General features: G+C 43.4%; 1 protein-coding gene across 4 annotated transcripts in view; it reads left to right on the top strand.

The window, feature by feature from the left end:
* The window catches only part of CDK14 (cyclin dependent kinase 14), a 676419-nt gene that overhangs the window by 306873 nt on the left and 355919 nt on the right, over positions 1-13627 (top strand). For all 4 annotated transcript variants that reach the window (XM_059729021.1, XM_006258932.4, XM_019497918.2 and 1 more), the window contains one exon: positions 6707-6830. In XM_059729021.1, the coding sequence (XP_059585004.1) occupies positions 6707-6830 (124 nt within the window). The remainder of the gene's footprint in view (positions 1-6706; positions 6831-13627) is intronic.

Below are 13627 nucleotides of genomic sequence, written 5' to 3'. Positions count from 1 at the left end.
CTGGGTTTCATTACTGGAGTATTTAGATTTGATGGCCTATTAAGACCAAATATGGTACTGATTGATCTTGAATACTCAGAAGGGAATTGAAATTATTAAGTGATACACCATGGATACATTTTGATAAACATCATAAGCGTCGGTGTTACTAGGCAAGATAAAACGCGGTATCTGTGATTACATTTTAATAGTAGCTGGACTAATATGGCTATATGGCTCTGTGAATGAATTGACACGTTAATCCAGCGTTACTCTATCTTTGTTCCGAAGCATATATGCAAATGTAGAGCCTACCTTAGCTGTTCAGCTCTATTTGGGCCCCATGCTGTGAAGGAAGTGTTGTGAAGATTTACACCTCTGTGTATATTCTATAGAATAAAATATTTGGTGTAGTTTTCTGCTTACATAGAGCCAGATTGTCCCCTTCTACAATAAAACATGGGGAGGAGAGGGTTTAGATGCAAGATAATTTCAGAGGTCCTTCCATGTCATGTCATCAAGGAAAGGACCCCTTATGTATAAGGAAGTATTGTAAGGCTAATCCATAAATCTGTCATATCCCTGTTGAGTTTGCGGATCTCTGGTTGCCTCCCTGACAATGTGGTACCCAAGGCTGCTCTTGTCTCCCCCCAAGAAAAGCTCTGAAGAAAATATAATGCATCTCTATGTTGTTTTTCATATTGGGAGTGATAGAGAACTAATGATATGCATTTCTTTCCATTTTCCACTCACCCCTTTTACTGTAAGTAGTTCTCCCTCAGCCTTCCAACCTCTCCAGTCTTTACATCTGTGTGAGTGTATATCTTGGGCCCAACAAAGGTCCTTCTCGGGTTCTGGGGGGAGGGAGCATCAATGTGGAGGTGAGTGATCCACATGTAGACAACCTGCTGAGAGCCTGAGTCAAAGGGGGTTGGATCAGGCCTGGAGATACCTGTTTGAGAGAGAGAGCATTTTCTACTTTTTTCTTTTACATTTTAAACCTAGAAAACTCATTCTAATATCACAGTCCATAAAACTTTGAATAGGTTTGACTTGCATGTGACACCTTTGTTGTGGTAGCTTTTACTAGAAAAAAAAGTGCTTATTAAAGCAAGCAGCACATAGCTGTCATGCCAAGAATGTGCCTTTTTATGGTTGTATTCAGTAAGTGAATGCCTGAAATGAAGCTTTTTATACTACATATCTGGAATGTTTTAAAGACTATTGGACATCCATCATGTACCACTAGAGATTTCCAAAGCTCAATAATTAAAAATAGAAATAGCTTAATCTAAGCCAATTTCTCTTTTCTTCCTTTGCAACTTTCTATCATTACTATCTTTCATTTCCACCCGAATGTTTCAAAATTTCCAAAACTTCAGTTCTTACTAAAGATAAGTTATCAGCATGATGTCATGGTCTCATACTCATATTCTATTTGACAGTTATGCAGTCTAGGTTATTTTAATACTAGATTTGGTTTGTTTTATTAATAACGTGCCAAACCAAGTCTCACTTTCTCTCTATAATTCTGTGCCTTTCAGAAAGATCTATTATTCTATCTATTGAAGTCTGTAAGAGATTTGCTGTTGACTCATAGATTTCATAGACGTTAGGGCTGGAAGGGACCTCGGAAGATCATCGAGTCCAGCCCCCTGCCCCAGGGGCAGGAAGTCAGCAGGGATCATAGGATCCCAGCAAGATAAACATTCAGATGTCTTTTGAAGGCGTTCAGAGTAGGTACTTGAACCACCTCCGGTGGCAGTCTATTCCAAACCTTGGGGGCTTGGACAGTAAAGAAGTTCTTCCTTATGTCCAGCCCGAAATGGTCATGGAGGAGTTTGTGACCATTCAACCTTGTCATCCCTTGGGGTGCTGTGATGAACAGACATTCCCCCAGATCCTGGTAAGCACCCCTGATGAACTTATAGGTGGCCACCAGATCGCCCCTGAGCCTGCACTTTTCCAGGCTGAAGAGTCCCATGGCTCTCAGCCTCCCTTTATAAGATCTGCTTTCCTGACCTTTGATCATGCACGTGGCTCTCCTCTGCACCCTCTCAAGCTTCTCCACATCCTTTTCGAGTTGTGGAGCCCAAAACTGAACACAGTATTCCAGCTGCGGCCTCACCAAGGCCGAGTACAACGGGAGGACGATGTCCTAGGATTTACTTGAGAAGCATCTGTGGATGCAACCAAGCATTTTGCTTGCTTTACTAGCAGCAGTATCACATTGCAGGCTCATATTCATCTTGTGGTCAATCATGACCCCCAACTCCTTTTCGTCTGTAGTGCTAGCCAGCATAGCACTGCCGAGCCTATAAGGATGCTGCAGGTTTTTCTTCCCAAGGTGGAGAAACTTGCATTTTTTAGTGTTAAACACGATCAGGTTCTTGTCTGCCCATTTCCTGAGCCTGTCAAGGTCAGCCTGGATCACCACCTGTCCTAAGGTGTGGGTGCTTTACCCCAGAGTTTGGTGTCATCAGCAAACTTGGCTAGTCTGCTTCTGACTCCAATGTCTACATCATTAATGAAGATGTTAAATAGTATAGGCCCAAAGACAGAGCCCTGGGGGATCCTACTGGTCACAGGGCATCATGACGAGTGACTTCCATCAAACACCACCCTCTGGGTCCTACCACGGAGCCAATTGCCCAGCCAGCAGATCGTGGTGTGGCCAAGGCCGCAGTTAACCAGTTTTACTACGAGATGATCATGGGATACCATGATACCAGATAAAAGGCTTCTTTTAAAGTCAAGATATACAACATCAATCTATTCTCCTTTGTCCAGGTGATAGGTCACCTGATCGTAGAAGGAAATGAGATTGGTCAAGCTAGACCTACCCGCAACAAACCTGTGCTGGCTATCACTCAGGATGTTGCCTTCGGCCAGCCTGTTAAGAATAGCCTCTCTGATAATCTTTTCTAAGACCTTTCCCAGGATAGAGGTCAGGCTGATGGGCCTATAGTTTGCTGGATCCACTTTCCTCCTTTTCTTGAAGATAGGCATGACATTGGCCTTCTTCCAGTCTTTGGGCACTTCACCAGAGCACCAGGAGTTCTCAAAGATCCATGCCAGGGGCTAGCCAACTCCTTGAGTACCCTGGGGTGTAAACTGTCAGGGCTGGCTGATTTTAAAGTGTCCAGCCTCTTAAGGTGTTCTTTCACGAGGTCAGCATTGATGGAGGGTAAGTAAACTCCCTCGCCCAGGCCTCCCTGTCCCATAGTGGGCAGGGGTATCCCATGGGACTGGTGAATGACCAATGCAAAGTACCCATTTAGCAAGTGGACTTTATCCTGGGCGTTGATTGTCAGTTGTCCCATCTGGTTTAGCAGGGGTTCAATGTTACCCTTGTTTTTCCTGTGGCTCCCCACATATCTAAAAAAGGATTTTTTGTTGTCCTTGTAGATATTTGGAGTTCTGTTGCAGCCTTGGCTTTCCTGGTTTGCTCCCTGCACGTCCAGACCAGTGCAGAGTATTCCTCCTTGGAGGTGGATCCAGTCCTCCATCCTCTGTAGGTCTGTCTTTTTAGATGCAGGAGGTCCGCTAGTTCCCCGGAGAGCCAAGGGGGCTGCTGTGCCCTTTTGCTGCCTTTCCTCCGAGACGGGATAGTTTTTGCTTTCGCTTGTAGGATCGGACCTTTGAGGAGCAACCACTCGTCCCGAACTCCCCTCCCCTTTGGGTTGTGGCCCTTTAGGGCCTCTCTGACGAGCCTCCAGAGCTTGTCTAAGTTAGCTTTCCTGAAGTCAAGGACTTCTGTATTGTTGACTGACTTGCCAGCTTTACCGCGGATGGTGAAGGTGATCAGCTTGTGGTCACTGTCACCCAGCTTCCCTTAGATCATTAGGTCACTGATTAGGTTGTCCCCTGTTGCTAGAACCAGGTCAAGCAGCGCTTTACCTCTCTTCGGCCCATCGACTTCTTGAATCAGATAGAGCTCATCCACGCATGAGAGAAAGCTTTGCAACTGCTTGGATTTGGCTGAGTGCTCTTCCCATGAGATGTCTGGGTAGTTGAAGTCTCCCATGACAACCATGCACCGGGAGCATGCAGCCTCAGCCAATTCCCTGGAAAACTCCTGGTCAAGCTCTTGATCCTGGGTCTGAGGTCTGTAGTAGATTCCAAAGGAATGGGCTTACAGCATCCATAAAATTTGTGGCTTGTTTGCCTTTTTCCTGATGGAAGAAAGTTAGAGTGCTGGCAGACCTAGGAAGTGGTAGTGGTTCAGCCTGAAATTCATACTGCTTCTTGGAGCCCCACACATACGATCTCTGTAGGTTAAGACTCCATGATTGTTGGAATTGAGCACATTGGAGTAGGGAGAGAGCGAAGTCAGGAACAGCCACTTTAAGTGGCATGTAGCCCTGCCAACTTGGTTGATTTATCATTGGAATTTTGGGTAAGAGTTAGTAGTGACTTACGTTGCTTAACCCTGTTTCAGGGCTTCTGGTTTTCAGAGCAGGGTAAGTACAGATGTCAGGGAAGAGAAAGAGACTGCTTGTATGAAGGCCTCTGAGGAAGCTTTGTTGTGAGCAGGATGACACAGCTCATGAAGCATCAGGAGCAGTACTCCATAATAAGCTGTTGCAGTCTTGTTTCCTGTTCCTTGGATTTCACTAGGCCACCTTTCTTGCCAAAGATTAGAAAGCTCTAAAAAGGTAAAAAGAGAGCAAAGTCTGTCTTGTAAATCTTTCAGTAAGCTTTTCCCTTTTCCTGTGTGTATTTTCTCAAAAAGCACACAGTTGAGACCACAGTTACCCAGGCAAGAAAGTTAAGTTCCTTCCTCGTGGAATTTACCATGAAACCTACATGTGTGAGATTTGAATAAAGTTGAAAGTTTTCAGGTTTCAAATCTGCCCTTGTAGTTTCATTCCATTTACTGCACTGTGAAATTATTATTTTCTTAGGAATAGCACTTCAAGTCATTCCAATGCATTATATTAAAAGCCAGTTTTTAAAACTTTAAACAAGAGATTTTGGTTATGTTGTTTGGTAATGATTACATGATGTTTGGAGTTTCTTCGTGTACTTTATATTTGAAGTAAAATACCTGTCGGTTAATTTAGCAAACTGACCCTATATCATATTTTTCTGTTCACAACATGACTGCACTCATTTAATAATACAGTCTAAATGTTATGGCCATAATAAATGCCAGTTTTGTTTCCTGCCCTAAAACTAGTTTTTCTGTACTGTGAATTCCATGCCAACTATAATTCAAAGGGAATTTTGGTTATTTATCAATTCTCTGCTATTTTTCCTTTTGTTAGAATAGTTTGCACCTACGTTTCCTCAGCATATTGTTAGGCTAAACTCTGGCAAGAAAGCTGATTGATATGGCTCTTTGTGTCCTGGCTAAATAGCTAAACATCAGTATATTGTGTCTGCACTTGGGGAAAAAAAATAGGATGTAATTAAATCTGTTCCAACTTGAGTAGTGTGACATTTTCTGTTCCTTTCATGTCAACCTTTATTCTCTTCTCTTCTGTAATCAGATTTCATAACCTCATTTATAATGTTTTCTCATTTAAATAGTCTCTAAATATATGTAAAGGTTGTATTGCTAGCTAATTGCTGACTTTCACATGCCTGCATTGATGTTTTGAAAATTTTGGGGTTTTGCATGTGCGTCTCTCCCAAGCATGCAAGATATCTTTGTTCAAAAAGTGCTCAATTGCTAGGTAGAAAGTAATTCTGTCATACCCGCTCTTACATTTCTTGTCTTAGACATACAATGGACTGAATCATTGTTCCAGGGAAACAAGAGTTTTTCTTTTACAAATTGCATCATCAGGAAAGGCCTGTGTACCAACAGACATAAAATGTAAGAGGGCATGCTTAGCTAATCCCTGTAAAATCAGCAGTATAGATTTTTGTGACTACAAAGATAACATTTGCCATTCTGTAGTGGCAAGTGCCTATCAAAAGAGACTGAAAGAACCTGAATCTGAATTTTTTTTAGTGCAGGGGCCATAACAGTAAATTGCACAAAACCTCCCTAAATTCTAAAATGCATACTTAGAATCTGGTGCACAGCTAAAAAGAACACTAGCAAAGGGTTTTGGGTCCAAATTCAACCTAAAAAGTAGGTGGAAGATATTCTCTCTGAATTTCAATGAGAATCATTATTTCTTTAGATTAAAAATTCAACAGTATTCCTGTATAAAACTCTTGGAAGAGAAGCCTACCCATATTTTCTTTGTAGATGTCTTTAGGTTGGTGAGGGAAGAGATTGCTACTATATCCTTAATTTCTTCTTTTTCTTAGCTCTAGCATCTCATCCCCCAACCTAATTTCCTCCTATTATCACCATTCTAGCTGTATTATTGTTTTCTGTAATTAGTGAAGATACACATCTGTCTTCAGGCTACCACCTAATCTCTAAGGCCATATGGGTAAACAGAATATAATTGCTATTTGGTAGAAACTGAGCCTTCCATTTGTGGGTGTATTGTTCTCATTTTGTTTTAAAGCAGGTACGTTCAGTGTATGATGGTAGTAGGGATAGGTGATGGATTTCTTCAAAATTTATTCCTTTTTCTTATGCTTGAAAAGGTTCTTTTTTTCAATTTTTGTGGGGAGTTGGGGAGAGGGGATCATGATTTTGCTGCAATAATGAGAAATTGTTTTATTACAAATTGATAATACCCTGCAGATTGTGTAGAAGACTGGTGCATTGTATACATATATTAACAGAGGTCATCTCTTCTGTTTCCCTCTTTTTCAGTTATTTTTATTTCAGTTGCTGCGAGGACTGTCTTACACCCATCAGCGTTACATTTTGCACAGGGACCTGAAACCACAGAATCTTCTGATCAGTGACACAGGGGAGTTAAAGCTGGCAGACTTTGGTAGGAAAGCAGTTAATTTCAAGTCTCTCTTATAACATTGTAGGAATGTCAGACAGATGTTTCATTGATTTTACCCATTCCTTAGACACACCTACTTCATTGTAGATATTTGTAAATTATTCTCCAAGGCTAAGGCATTGATTATTGTCACCATAATGCTTGATTAAAACGAGCAAGTGGTTAAAAAAAGTATACTCTAGATCCCATGAGAGAGAATAAGTACAATGAAAGTAGTTCAGTCCTCATTGCTTCAGCACCTCAAGACTTAGAATTTAGAAGCAAACCTTTGAAAAGGCAAAGAAATTCAGGCCTCAGGGTATACAGGAGATACTAAGTCTGTGATCACTTATGTGTACAGCCCTTAGGACATAAGGATCTAGAAACAGGATTTACTTTTCATGAAATGGCCGCTGATTGATTGAGGCTTGTGGAAATAAAAAGAAATATTTCCCTTGAAGATTAGTGGAGACAACGATTATGTGGCCTACTTCAGTATCTGTTGTTGGTCCCTTGTTGGGGAACTCTATAAGCATCTCATCATGAGATATTCTGTGTCCCTTCCTTGTGAGGCTAGCCTCCCTTAGCAATGCCTTGACACTCTTTTTCTAGAAAATGTCCTTTTCCTATCAAGGACAATGTTGATGTAGGTGTCAGAAGATGTTAATGCTTTTTTGTTGGTATTAATAAAAAAAAAGAAAAGTTCTTTGTTTACAAGTGTTAGTTCCCGAATACAGACAAACAGTTCAGGCATTAGATGTAGCTGATGTAAATTATAACTCCATTGACTGCCGTGGACTTGCATTTCAAATACATAATACTACACAAGCTGGGAATATGGTCCATCAATTTCTTGTAATGTCTCTCTTTTTTTTTCCTACCCTGCCCGCCACACTGGGTTTCACATTCAATTTCCCAAGTGTAATGAGGGGGCCTTACACACTAATTGACAATTTCACTTTTAATTTGGTGGTGTTTTTGTCTTTTACTTCTAGTTACTTTGCTTAACAGCTGTGTATGCTTGCACACAGTCCACGAGAACTTGATTTGCTTGTAGATTCTGAAGCTGTTAAAGAAACAGAATCAGGAGTGAGAGATGTACTGTGTTATTCACCCTTTTTGTTGCTGCTTTTTGGTACTTGAAGGGTACTTGTTAGATTAAATTCTTTTTTAAATTTTAAATATATCTCAGACCTGCTAGATACTATGTTTTATATTCAGATTTTCCTAGAGAAATACATGAAACATTAGCTCTCTGATGGAATAAGCGTTGTTTGACTTGTTTCCTTGAGTGAAATTTCTAGTTTTGCAATGAGATGCATAAGGACACTGAATAGGTACTGATTTGTATTATGAGACATTAAACCCCTCAAGGGATTCTGATGAAATATTATCAAGTTGACTGGTAGTGAAAGGCATACTTATGATTGCTAACAGTTTCTGTTCTAATGCCACATTTCAGACAATTACCTTTTCTTTTGTGCTGAAGATCTGTGACCAATGGGAAATCCTACTTATCCAGTTTGAGTTCAAGAAGTTCATTCTGAAGAAAGATTAATTATGTTTCAGTACACATGGATAATAGGAAACCTAGCTGTAGTTTCAAACTTCTGACTTCGTGGATACTACTTTGGCTGTAAGCTCTTTTGGACAAAGACAGCCATACTGACATGTTTGGGCTGTGCCCAAGAACTAGTGTCTTGGTCCATGACTGGGTTCCTAGGTACTATTGCAATACCAATGAAGCAATAAGTAAATAATATTTTAGTTCTCTTCAGAGTTGCACCTTTGTTAGGTTTGTTGGGGTAAAATAAAAACATGCTTGTTTTCCTACTCAGGTGGTTATCAGATACAATTTTAGCAGGCTTTAATGAAGTCTTGTTCTCTTTATGGCATCACTACACATCCTCCCCTATATCTTCACAGGTGTAGATCTGCCAAAACAGTCGACATATCTCCTTGTAATGCAGGCAGCACACTCCTCTAAAGGTGTCCCTGAAAAAACAGGAGAAAATTGTGGAGATTTCTTTTTAGAAAAATGTGTTGGCAGAATGCTGAGGCCTACAATTAACTGCAAATTCCCCTTGCTTATGCTGCACTGGGTCTATGACACTCTTCTCCTTCCTGGACTAGTGAAATACATGTAGCTTACATCAGATATATACTTAACTGAGTTGGGACTATGAAATCACCAGTAACACTTTCCAGTATTAGGCAGGCTACTTGAACACCACAGTTCCACTTTCTTGTTCTCTTTAAGCCGTGGCATTAGGCAGTATATGTGGCATCTGCTGTTTTCACTGACTGCCTTCCACCTGCCGTGTGAGGAGATGCCTTCACTGTTTACCTCAGATGAAGTTCTGGCTGCATTCTCAAAGTCAAGCGGGACCAGGATTTCATTTCTTCATTAACAAAAATTCAATTTTTGAATGTAAGTCTTGGCGTAATGTATTATTTTGAAAGGGCAGAGTCTAGGTAAGGACCAGACATATAGATAGAAAAAATGCTTGCAATGCAGCATCCATTTTTTCTGTTGCTGTTTGGGGTTAGAGAGAATTTTTTATTACTTCCTTGTGTTTATTTTGTTTAACAAAGTAATCTGTATAATCCTGTATAACTGATATGCTGAGAGAAGATTATATTGTCTGCATTTTTCCAAGTTATTTTTTCTTGTGACTCATGACCTTGTGAAATTGAAAACCAGATGGATTTGGTTCCCCCTCCTGAAAACCAAGATGAAAAATTAAAAACTATGAGGTAAAAAGCTATAGGGTCATGACCTCCTTCACTGACAGCATGGGAAATGAGAAGGCAGACAAATATCCCTCTCTCTCTTTAATACTATGCAATTATACAAAAAAGGACATACTTTTAAAGATGTAAAATACAATCTTGTTCGTGTTTGAGCTCTATGTCCCTCAGGCTACTTCTTCTCTGGAAGGTTCTTATGAAGGAAGTTGGTGTAAATTATATTTCGGATTAATTAAAGTACATGAGAAACAAAAATGTAAATTAGAATTTTTTTTTTAAATACACCCAAGGCAGAAATAAAAAGCCAAGGAGAAATCAGTTTCTGTCAGAGATGGAATTGACTTTGCCAGTGTAATAAATATCAAATCTTAGACTAAAGGCCTTTCAGTCCCAGAGGAGAAGACCTTCAGAGTTTGGTTTCATAAGTTTACAAAAATCAACTGCGCTGTCCCAGTTTTTAATTCAGTGTCAGGTTTCATCCCCTCTGTTTAATGTATCAAATACCCACAAGTAGGCTTTGGTAGATCATTGTTCTTGTATAAACACGGTAAAGGAAAAGCCGCTCATGTTTCTTGGTGCATACTATTACAGCTGTAGAGGAATCTTTACAAAAGTGTAGGCACCGGCTTTTCTAGAGGATAGTTCCCAGATATTGGCACTTTCGTGTGTGTGAGTATCATTGTTCAGCCACTAGTTTTGCTTTTTAGTACTGTGCCTTTTACTGCAACATTGCAAAAAGAGCACTTATGAGAAGAGAGACCCAGTAATCGAAAGAAAAGAGGAGAATGGACCAGAGATGTTATCATAAAAAATTGATGAAGTATAAAAAGTTGTTTCAGTAGCACAATATGAAATTGAAGAATATATCTGGATTAATTTCAGCTACAAAACATAGACCAAATAAAAATGCCACTCTTTTACTTTATTCTAAACCTAATTAAAATTCTAGGGGAAGTTAGAATATGCCAGTTTTCCCTATGGAATGATTAATTGAGAGTAAGAATTAATTTTGAACCTCTTTGTGAATTTAGTTTTAAGGGGATTTTTTGTTTGTTTGTTTTTAGATATGTCCTTTCTAAATGGAAGTAAGGTGCTAAACCTATAATGAATAGAACCATGTGAAATTACAAATATGAAATTAATATAACTGCTTACTTTAAATAGAGAGGCCACGTCCAGATGAGTGAGCACATGCCTGTTGTGGCATCTCAAAGTGCAAAAGGCATGCTAGGAATGAACAAAAGTTCCCTGGCCTGCATATATGCAGCGCGGACTCTAAATTTGATACCAGGAAATCACAGTATAAAACCCCCCCAAAAAACACGCTGGAAAAAAAGCAGCACAGGACACACTCCTAGAACATACCCAGAGTCAACTAGAGGCTGGGTCCTCCAAGGAGATGCTCTGGCACCCAGCCAGAGTGTCTCTATGGCTGCCGTGTGCCCCTGCTGCTCCAGCACATTACCTCAGCATGCTGGGGAAAATAGGACCAGGCAAAGCTGCAGCAGCATCTTGGACCCATGCTCTGTTCCAGGTAAGTAGGGATGTGGCGGTGAAGGGACTGTGGGGACAGGGAGTCTGTGGGGGTGAGGGAGACTGCTCGGGAGGGATGGGTCTCTTGCCTGCCTCCTGCACGGTTCACAACCCCCCCTCCCTGCAGCAACAGTAATGCTGTTGGGGCTCTCATGGCCCACTGTTGGCAGAGACCCCCAGTGGTGTGGTGCGGTGCCAGCTCAGACCTGGCAGCTGCACATGGCACTGGCCTGGCTGCTGGCATGTGCTCTCAAACAGGACCCAGGCCGCTCTTGCTGTCATGCAGGGCTCCTGGCACTGCACACAGAAGCTACACGCCATTGTGCTGGGCCAGGGTCCTGCCTCCATGGAGCTAGCCCAGCCTGATGGTGTGCGGGGCATATGGAGGCAGCAGCCACCCCGGCCTGAAGGCGTGTGGCTTCTGCGTGCGGTGCTGGGAGCTGTGGGGGACAGCAAGAGAGGCCGGGTTTTGTTTGAAGGCACATGCAAGTGCAGTGGGCTGGCACCATGTGCAGCTGCCAGGTCTGAGGTGGCAGAGCACCGTCAGGAGACTGCCAGCAGTGGGCCACAAGTGGTCCAGCAGCTGCTGCTGCTGCTGCTTTGGGGGAGCTGTGTGCCATGTGGGAGGTAGATTGGGTACCCCTCCCAAGCAGTACCCACACACCTACACAGTCCTTCCACACCCACAAGTTCCCCCCAATCCATCCAGAAAGCCCCCACCCACAAACCCCACAGCCCCCCAAACATCCACACAAGGCCCACCCCACCACAGACCTCACCCCAACAAATCCTACAACCACCCACAACACCCCCACAGCCTTTCCCCCCAAACCCCACATCCCCCCCACATCTCACACCCTGTGTGTCCAGCTGCCAGATGGGTCAGGACCTGTTGGTGGGAGCTGTGGCTGCAGGGGCAACTGCCACACTGCAGCCCTGCCCTGTGCCCACACTGGTGCTGAGACATGCAGCCCAGCCTGGTGGGGGGGCTCCTGGTCTTAGGACCCACTTGGGGGGTTGATAAGCTGGGGGAGGTGTAGAGGTGGCTGAAGGGGTGTTTGTGTGTATGAGAGAGAGAGAGATGGGGGCGGGGATGGGAGAGCACTCTGGGTAGGAGAGGCCACCAGAGCCAGGCTTAGAGCCCAGCTGCCTCCCTAGAGCAGCCTGTGTAGGGGTAGGATAGCCTGGAAGAGAAGGGGCTTGCCCAGCCCAGTCCCTTAGCCCCAGACAAGGGCTTCTCAGGAATGGCATGGGGGTCACAGGGGCCTGGGCATGGTGCACATGGGAGCAGAAGGGCTGGCACTGCTCAGAGCTGCAAAGCAGCCAGAGAGACAGATGTAGCTGGACTCATGTCCTGATGCTGGGATGGAACTGTGGCCGGGGAGGAGCTAGAGGGGGTGGACAGGGACTGTGAGCTGGGAGTAAGGGGCAAGGGTAGGGGCAGAGCAGTAACATATCAGTGCTGCTCAGTGCCCCACATCCTAGTGAGCCAAAGGAGCAAGGGCAGCTCTGATTTTTCTATGATAAAAAACCCAAAAGCAAATGCCAAAGTATATAGATATTTAGAATTCATTTAATTATCATAGAGTCATAGAATCATCGGAAGGGACCTTGTAGATCTTCAAGTCCGACCCCCTGCCTGGGCAGGAGGGAAACTGGGCTCAAGTGACCCCAGCCAGGTAGGCATCGAGCTGCTTCTGAAAGACCCCCAGGCTAGGAGCCAGCACCACTTCCCTTGGGAGTCGGTTCCAGATCCTAGCCACCCTAACTGTGAAGTAGTTCTTACGGATGTCTAATATAAACCTACTTTCCAACAACTTGTGGCCGTTATTCCTTCTTATCCCGGGGGGTGCTAGGGGAAAAAGGTCTCCCTCAAACCCTTCTGGTCCCCCCTAGTGAGTTTATAGATGGTCACCAGGTCCCCCCTCAGCCTTCTCTTGTGAAGGCTGAACAGGTTCAGGTCCCATAGCCTCTCATTGTAAGGTCTGCCCTGCTGTCCCCGGATCATGCGGGTGGCCCTCCTCTGGACCCTCTCAATGTTGTCCACATCCCTCTTGAAGAGGGGTGCCCAGAACTGAACACAGTACTCCAGCTGTGGCCTGACCAGTGTCACGTAGAGGGGGAGGATCACCTCCTTGGCCCTACTTGAGATGCACCTGTGGATGCACGATAAGGTCCGGTTAGCCCTGCCAACCGTGACCTCGCATTGCCAGCCCATGTTCATCTTGGAGTCAGTGATGACTCCAAGATCCCTTTCTGCCTCCATGCTCTCAAGAAGGGAGTTTCCCATCTTATAAGTGTGCTGCCGGTTACTGCTGCCCAAGTGCAGCACCCTGCACTTGTCCATATTGAAACGCATCCTGTTTTTGTTAGCCCACCCTTGCAGCCTATCCAGGTCTTTCTGCAGTCTTTCCTTACCTACTAGCGTGCCCATCTCACCCCAAATTTTGGTATCATCAGCAAATTTGAACAGGTTGCTTTTCACCCTGTCGTCCAAATTGCTGATAAAGAAATTG

The sequence above is a fragment of the Alligator mississippiensis genome, chromosome 5 (assembly GCF_030867095.1).
Source record: "Alligator mississippiensis isolate rAllMis1 chromosome 5, rAllMis1, whole genome shotgun sequence".
Taxonomy (NCBI): Eukaryota; Metazoa; Chordata; order Crocodylia; family Alligatoridae; genus Alligator; species Alligator mississippiensis.
The sequence above is the reverse complement of the archived record's forward strand: the minus strand, read 5'-3'. Positions and strand labels throughout refer to the sequence as shown.